This window comes from Lactuca sativa, chromosome 3 (assembly GCF_002870075.4).
Source record: "Lactuca sativa cultivar Salinas chromosome 3, Lsat_Salinas_v11, whole genome shotgun sequence".
NCBI lineage: Eukaryota > Viridiplantae > Streptophyta > Magnoliopsida > Asterales > Asteraceae > Lactuca > Lactuca sativa.
Window position 1 is genome coordinate 107170072 of NC_056625.2, and position 9090 is coordinate 107179161.

The 9090-nt window shown below is 34.2% G+C and overlaps 1 protein-coding gene across 1 annotated transcript; it reads right to left on the reverse strand.

Moving 5' to 3' along the window:
• Positions 1–5551: 5551 nt before the first annotated feature.
• LOC111897514 (NAC domain-containing protein 37) lies at positions 5552–8854 on the reverse strand. Its single transcript, XM_023893469.3, has 3 exons — positions 8349–8854; positions 7799–8070; positions 5552–6458 (listed from the first exon to the last, which is right to left on the reverse strand). Exons 1-3 carry the CDS (start codon positions 8515–8517, stop codon positions 5817–5819), a joined length of 1083 nt encoding a protein of 360 aa, XP_023749237.1. The 5' UTR covers positions 8518–8854; the 3' UTR covers positions 5552–5816.
• Positions 8855–9090: the final 236 nt, after the last annotated feature.

Genomic DNA, 9090 nt, shown 5'->3' on the forward strand with positions numbered 1-9090 from the left:
GTGCCTTTGATAGATCCAAACTTGAAGCATCATTCCTTGCGACTAAAATAATCTTCTTGATCTTCTTCTTTCATAAAAATAACATAAAAAACATCCAAAAGATGAGAAATGAGAATTGAGAATCTAAAATCTTGAAGGTGGAGGCTAGGGTTTCTCCTAAGAGGTTCTAGAGATGATGGAGGCTGATAAAATGCCCAAAAATGAAAAACATTAAGCTTAAATACATTGAAAACCCTAAAAAATCATGGGCTTGGGTCCTTAATGATCCCCAGTCTATGGCCACGACTTTCACCCAAAATCACCTCAACTTCAAACAACCATAATCTTTTCATTTCAACTCCATTTCTGGCGATGTTTATATCCACAAAAAGGTATTGACGAGCCCCACACTTCTATCTAGTTAATTTTGGCTTAACACTTTTCGCACTAAAAACCATAATCCATGCAAAAATCCTAACATATAACTTTTCCCATTTTACCCTTTAGCTCCAAAACACAAACCAATGGCTTAGATCACCTAACCAATATTATCAACATCCAATAGGTTCTAAACCCCTATTCCCTTGAAGCCCATGACTTTTACTTTGATCCATTTATTGCCTTCAATCTCGAAATAAGAAACATCTCAGAACAGGATGTTACATGACAGGTGAAACCTCTAGTATTGGTTGAATGACTCCTGGTACACTTGAGATCACATCTCTTAGTTGCTTGAGTTCCTTTGCCATGACTGGTCTTATCCCATGATCTTGGGTACTAGGTGGAATATTGAACATCCTTTCAAGATCATGGTATACAAGATCTCATGTACTAGGAGTTGCCGTATCTATGAAGATGGAAGATTTCTTGGATATGAAGTCTCCGACTTAGGATACATGATCTCCCGTACTGGGAGCCTAGTGCTTCCATCTGATCGAATATCATCTTGTTGGTTTCACTTTACTTAGTGACATGTCGATCCATTCTGGTCAGCATAGCTATGATCTCGTTGTTCAAGACAATAATTGGTATTTCCTGAGTTGCACTTCCTGAGTATTGGAGTGACGAGGATGTTGGGATTCCCTTTCTAGGGATCTCAACATTTCTTCTTTGTGAGGTGGCTGCAGAAAGTGAGGGAAGGCTTTGACCATTTGAGGCAAATGAAATAATGCTAGAAGTGGATTTTGGTAAAGAAGACATTTTTTTGTGCAAAAATGTGTAAGTGATTGAAAATCTGAAAAAAAACTTTTCGAGTAAGTTTGAAGAGAAAAATAGAATAACACCACTTGTCCCATGTGATGCCAAATTGTTTTGGTCACAAATTATGTAACACTGTGAATTTTCAAATAAAATTTTCATTTTTTAAAATCACATAAACTCAATATCACATTTCCCAAAACCACAAAATGTATAAGTTGTCAAAACAAAATGCAACAAATGTTTGATAAAATCCCAGAATCCTCAAACTCATAATCTTTATCTCGTGTGTAAAATCAAGTTGGTGCCTTCTTGTGATCATGAGAAGTACCTGAAACACATATCACACAACACGGTAAGCACGAAGGTTAGTGAGTTCCCCAAAATACCATATACACAAATAATAAGCCTCTCATGGCTATAGCTCGACATGGACCCTCCGGTCATGTGTCTCGATGAGGACCCTCCGGTCTCACGACTCGGTGTGGACTCCGGTCATGTGTCTCAGTGAAGACCCTCCGGTCTTACAGCTCGGATCAGACCCTTAAGTATTGTATCTCAGTGAAGACTCTCCGGTCTCACAACTCGGTTTGGACCTTCCGGTACTAATTCAGTAAGGCACATAATAATATAGCATATATCACAAAGACAAGATGCATAATATCACATAACTCAATATAAGCACATAGGACCCTTCGGTCGATAACTCAAATAAGACCCTCCAGTCACACAGTATTACCACTCAGATAAGTATAGTGAGAAGACTCACCTCGTAAGTAAATAAGTAGATCTAGTACCACACGAACAGTCTAGACTCCGCCTACATAATATAATCATCTCTAATTAACACTTTATAATCACAACTCTAAAAAGTTAGGTTAACCCCTTTCCTCACTCTCGGAAATGGTGAAAGACTATTTTACCCATCCATGGTCTTCTTAACCCATGTCTTGACCAAACCCTAAAAGTAAATAAAAGTCTACGCTCGAGTCAACAGTCCATGTTGACCCAAATCGTCGCTTGCATCTACGCGACTCGTCGAGTTCCTTCTTTTCTCTGAAAAATTGGGAAAGTCCAACTCAACTCGTCGAGTTGTCTCATCAACTCGTTGAGTTGTAGCGTGTCCAGACTATCGGGGAAAACCCTAACCGACTCGTCGAGTTGGCTCATATACTTGTCGATTCCCTCTAGTCCAATTCTCAATTAGACGATTCTAAGCAGAAATAAGGTCCCAAACTCTAGATCTAGGCTCCCAAGGCTGAAATACCACGTAAAGCTACAAGCTTTACGTCCATGCATGGCATCTAGGGCTCAAATTGCCAAAACAAAACTCTATAGAAGGTTTAATGTTTGGAGCTTGACCAATAACTTGGATCTTTATACTCAAGGGACCTCATACAGTCCATATCTGAAGTTTCCACTACATGTCATGCTCAAATGACTCAAAGGTTAAAAAGGAAGATGGAAATGGCCACAAACAACCTAAAGAAGAGATCTAACCAAACAATGATCAAGGTGATAGCTTTTTACCTCCAAATAGCAGCTAGCACTGAAGGAACACTGGATGCAAGGCCTTATTCTCATTCCAAGCCTTATGCTCTTCTATCTTCTTCCAAGAATGCACCAAATCACACACTTTTAGTCTCTTTCTCTCTTTCTCTCTCTCTCACTCTCTCTCTCACACAGATGAATACAACTCGATTAGGATTTCTCTCAGTGTGTCAAAATGATAAGGGAGGCGTAAATGAAGGCTTAAGGTCCTTTAAATAGGACACAAACCCTGAAAATTAGGGTTTTCATACTCAACTCCTACTCATCGAGTTGGGGTCCACCAACTCGTCGAGTAGACTCTAAAAATCACGCGAGTGTCTCCAATTCTACTCGGCGAGTTGGGGCCTCCAACTCGTCGATTTTCCTTAACAAAATGAATAGAATATAATTAAATATTATACATGGGAGTCGGGATGTTAAAAATTAACAAACTAATTTCATAACCAAATTAGTAAGTGTGGTGTGATGTTTAAGAAAAATGTTGAAAAGTAGAGCGTTGAAGATCTTGAGATATGTCAAAGATCTTGGTTGTACCCAAGATCATGGGAAGAAGATAGTGATATTCAGAAAACTGTTTAATAAAGTTGATTCATTTTATATTATAAGCAAGTGTATTTTGGAGTATTCGGGAAAAAATAGTGTTAAAATAGTTAATAGTTAATTTTATATAAGGAAATTCTAAGATACTTGAGAAGGTATCAAGATTACACCAAATATCTTGATAAGCTGATATGAAAACAGATAAACGATCAAATAAATATGTAAACAATGTTGTAATCATTTAAACAATTATTAATGAGTAAAATCAAAGTAAGAACACATAGATGTACGAAGAAAGACCTTAATCCTTTTGGTTTTCCGACGTAAAACCTTAGGAGGTGATAAACTCACCTGCCCTAGAACACATATTAAATCGTAAATAAATCTTACAAGTGCTACATGTTCTTAGAAAGAATGTGTTTGTGCTAAAGTGTTGAAAGAATCAGAAAAGAAGAAGTAGACATGTCTATGTGTATTGATCAACTAGTATTTTATACATAACAAGAATAACTAGAACTCCAAGATTCTTGGGATTCTCCTTGATCTTTGCTTGACCCGATTTTCTAGAGGGTCTTCAAAGTTAATGATGAATTGACCATATGTAGTTGACTTGGTATAGCTCTTTTTCTTTAAGCCTTGAGTCCATGCACAATATTTTATAAGAAAAATGATGAAAGTCCAACATACTTAATAAATTCAAGATCTTTAGCTTGCATGTGATGTTAGTTCAATTTCAAGATGTAAGCGGTAAGTAAAAATTTCTATCTATAATACGTATTACATAGAAGTCTAAGAATATATAACAAGTTCCTTGCAAATTTCATTCAAGACGGTGGTTACAAATAAAAGACTTAATTTCGATATGTGTTCTTGCCCTTCAAAGACACGCACGGTCTGAAGGACAATGAATGTCACTATTTCGTTTACCACGACTAACCGATTACCACATGTTATCATATTTCATATAGTTGGTATAGCTATTCGCAACATCATAGTTGAATATGCATTCTTTTAGTTGTGTTTGATTTCATCCCTAAAATAGGGATGATTGACATATAAGGAATGGATGGATCGTGTATAGGATAGAGAACTTCTTATGCACAATTATGATCATCAACAGTTATTGTGATTTCTTTTAGAATATGATAATCAACACAAAGTTCTAACAAAAATGGTCGTCTCGTATTTTGTTCAAACTTGTTACATCCTCTTATTAATCATGTCATATTGAAACATCTTCAGATAATGCGTCATTGTCTACCTTGTCTACTCCATCTCTCCTAAGTAGCTCTACTCTATCTCTTCTAAGTAGTTTGTCAAATTTTCCCCATGATCTCCTTATTTTAATAAATGAATATGTTTAATCTTCTTTTGTCGTGTGTCACTCTATTAGACATCCTGATTAATGTCATGACACTTGTCAACCTATTGATTATCCATTTCAAATTTCAAATTTTCAACTGTAATTACATTAAATTAATAAAATTAATATAGACTATAAATTTATGTATTTATTTAAATCAACAATTATAATTTTATATAACTAAAAATTATCTCTTAATTAATAATTTATTTAAAATAATTGATTAATAATTTTGAATTTTATTATGAAAGTTTAATTAATTTTGTAACAATGGTTCTTACGGATTATAAATTAATATCTATATAAAAGATAATTCTATCATAATGGTATTCATGTTTAAGAATGTTATAGTACTTCATACATCTTAATGTTTTTGCAAAATAGTTGATGGCTTTTTTGAACACAATCGTAAACATGCCAACCCAATTCCTTAAATAGATTTTGCAACAAATTTTTAGAATACATTGTATTCCATTCCTCCAAAATCAACATTAATTATCATTATGAGAGTAGGATCATGATACTTCACAGTATAAACGATGAAATCAAGTATGATACAGCCATCCATGGTACAAGACGTCCTATTAAAATACATCAATTGTGTTATTAATCATTACATTCGTGGAAAATATGAAGAATCAACTAAAAATACATAACTTACCTTAATCGATCAGAGATTTAAGGGGGGTTTATTGGAATCAGTTTTGGTATAACGAATCACATTGATTTTTTTTCATATCTATTTTTCCTTGTTTGCCCCAAAAGTTTTAACCTTTTCCTATGAGTGCAAGGAAAGTTCTTTTCTACAATATTGTTTCAAAGAACGGAAACTTAAACAAAGATTTTTGTTTAATAACGAATCTTAAATTTATAAAATAGGAGATAGTTTTGTGTATACATTGTATATATGACTCGTTGGTAATATAAGGGAAGAGTGGTTCTTATTTTGTACTCTTACGACTCCTTCACAACAATATATAAAGAGAAAGACAAAGATACATATGTATGCGTTATATATATCTCAAGATTAGCGAACTCTTATACTTATGAGACTACTAGTATTATCAATTTATCATTTCGTCATTGCATCAATGTAGTCCTTCATATTCATCACTGAACTCTTATACTTATGAGACTACCAGTATTATCATCTCCTCAGTGCATCATATGTAGTCCTTCGTATTCATCACTTATCAAATATGCATATTCCAATATCAGAATGATCTTGGTGGCTCGAACTCAACAAAACATTCAGCTTCCCTCCTCCTCCTCCTCCACCATCTTCTTCCTCCCTACCACGTTCCATAAACATATAAGAGAAATTCGAATTTTCTTTCCCTTGAAAGCTGGAAGACAAACCTTCACCAATCCCATATCGATCCTCTTGGCTCAACTGAGAAGCTACAAACTTATCAAGAGCTCTCCAGTCAGTCACTTTATCGACGTTATCTATATTATTCATACTAATTTTGTTGTTGTGTATGTTTCTCCCTCCTTGTAGATCGTCTTCTAGATCATTATTTTCAGATGATGACACCAATGATATAGAGCTAGGCTTCTCTATTAATGGGAGTGATGGGCTTTCGAGTTGTGGAAGTTGTACATATTGATCACATTGGACGAAGTTCAAATTCTCTACTGCTTCCAACTCTTGCTTGCACATGAAGCTTTGTGAAAATATGGAACTCGATGGTTGACTTGTAATGTAATCAATTGGATCCATGCGACTTGAATCATCATAGAAGAAGTTTGATTCCCATCCTTCGGTGGTTTTAGTTTGTCCAGTTGATCGTTTCTTGAATGCACGACACACCACCCATCCTTCTTCCTGCAAAAGATTGATCACCATGCATATATAGTCAACTAAATAATTTCACAAAAGAAGGTAACCAATAGCTAGATCAGTTAGAAAATATATAATAGGGATCGAGCAAACTTTTTTTAATTGATTAATTACAATTCTCTTAGCTAGATGAGTCCAAAATTATTATATTTATACTTTTGTACGAAACATTTTAAACCATTCCTTTATTGCTAGATCCTCTTTGACTTAGTGACTAGATGTAAGAAGTGTTCTGAAACCAAAGAAAACATGATACGGAAGTCAAACTGTGATGGATTATGTGTACATGGTGGAAGACTACTTTAAGAAGTTAAAAAATTCACGGCGAAAAGCCAAGTACTTGCATCCTCCTTTGAATTGAAATTATTTTTGTGATGAACGTTTTTTTATTATTATTGATGGTCGTGAAAACGGTGAAAGTAAAAGTTTTTTGCCTCACATACACACACATACTCTCAAGGATTTTACACCAAAAAGGAAATTAAGGGAAAGGGACATCCAAACACAAACTAAAGAATACAAGACAGTGGCTGAGAGCATGCATGAAAAAAGTTATTTTTATACGACACACACATGATATCTTGTAGGTTAAAACTAAAAGCATAAATGATTTTTTTTTTAACATATTCTATTGAAATTTGTAAAATTTAATCCAGAGAAAAAAAATAATAAAATTGTATGAAATATATATCCATTACACTTTATAAAATTGTGGAAATTGATTGATTAAAAATGAACAGTGGGATCGGAATTTTAACATGGGATCGAGCTCTAATCAGTCTAATATGTTGTAGATAGTAAACGAGGTGAAAAACATTAACCGAAACAAATTATTTGATGGTGATTAGTCGAAATATAATTTTGTTAATGAATTTACGCACTGAAGGTATGTTTTTGTTCCTTGTTTAGATCTCCAACCAAGAATAATTTTTTTTATCAAAACATAAAATATATATGGTACAATATTGAGCATATAGACGTTTTGATGATTTGATCCAGAGAACAAATATGAAAGATCGAAGACTGACAAGAAGAGAAAAAATTAAAACTGGAAAGATTGGAAAAAGATGAAGAGAACTACGTTTTCTTTAAATATGAAATGTTCGACTCAACAAAGAAGACACCATGGTTAATATATGGAAAATAGATGAAGATAGTAAAAATAACATAAAATCAACAACCATTTTTTTAAAGATTAAATCTAAAGATTTATCAAAAGAGAAAAAATAACCCATGATAACTGGAGAAAAGATGATATATATCGTAAGCAAGAACATTTTTTTTTTGAAGAGTGAATGAGATCTACATTTGGAATAATTACTTGCCTGAGGAGGACCATTTTCTTCGGATTCAAGCCTGTATTCATGCATGATCCAATCGGTTTTCTGTCCATTTGGTGCTCTTCCTTTATAGAACACAAGAGTTTTCCTCATTCCTATGAGCCTAAGTTTTTCGTAAACTGCTTTGTCTCTTCCAGTAGCCTTCCAAAAACCTGCCATTGTTGCCCTATTCGTCCTCGTTCCCGTTGGATACTTTTTATCCTTGTGACTAAAGAAGTACCATTCAGTTTGCTCTTCGTATCCAATCCTACATCTTTCTATAAAAAAAGAAAAGAAAAAAACAGATCAAACGTACGTTACTGATAACTCAATGTCCTATCAAAAAGTATATTCAAAAATATTTGTCGTCATGATCATAGCTTGATATTGATCATAGGCTGGCTGAGATTTTGACAAAATGGTTTTCTTTATAAATGGAAAGAAAAAACCTAAAACCTAACTATTAGCAAGATGAAAACTTAAGCAAAAGATTTTCTTGAAGATCTTTGGATCGTGTAGCGATACGTAATAAGAAACCTAGGAAGCGAAAGAATACCTATCAGATCCCATGGTTCGATCCTGTATAGATCGATGTCTCTAATTACATCAAGATCGATCTTCTGAGATGCAACCTTCTTCCTTAGGTAATAACCGACGAGTTCTTCATCAGTAGGATGAAATCGAAATCCAGGAGGGACGCATGATGATTGATCCATGGTGTCCATGATAAAATTTAACTAATATTACAGGTACTGTATCGTACTGCTTCAATTTTGCATCAAATTCACCACCAACTTTTCTTTAGTGCTAGATGATTATGATCCTTGAATAATCATAAGCATAGAGAGAAATTGAATATATTGATATGAGTTGATATGCAAGCACGAGCAGAAAAGAGAAGATGGAAAAAAAGGCTAGCTATAAAGGAAAAGAAAGATGAAAAAGAGAATTATCAACCATACAAATTAAAAAGTGACAAGTGTTATCAGTGACAATCATCAACTCATTTGGTGGTGAGCTACACTCATAACCCAAACAGTGCTTATTCTTCTCTAGAAAGACAAATGAGTAGAGTCAGCATAATGTTAACAGTGTGGTGGTGTTGGGAAAGACCCAACGTACATAACAAGTTTATATGTCATCAGCCATTGACAATTAACTTGAGTCAAAAGTTTAAAGATTTAATTAATTAGTATGATAGGTGCGAGGGAATGTTGCACCTCTAACAGTTTTACCACGTATAAGGCTATCCTGTAAGATGTCTTTTTTACACGTAGGAAGAGAATTTTCACTAATAA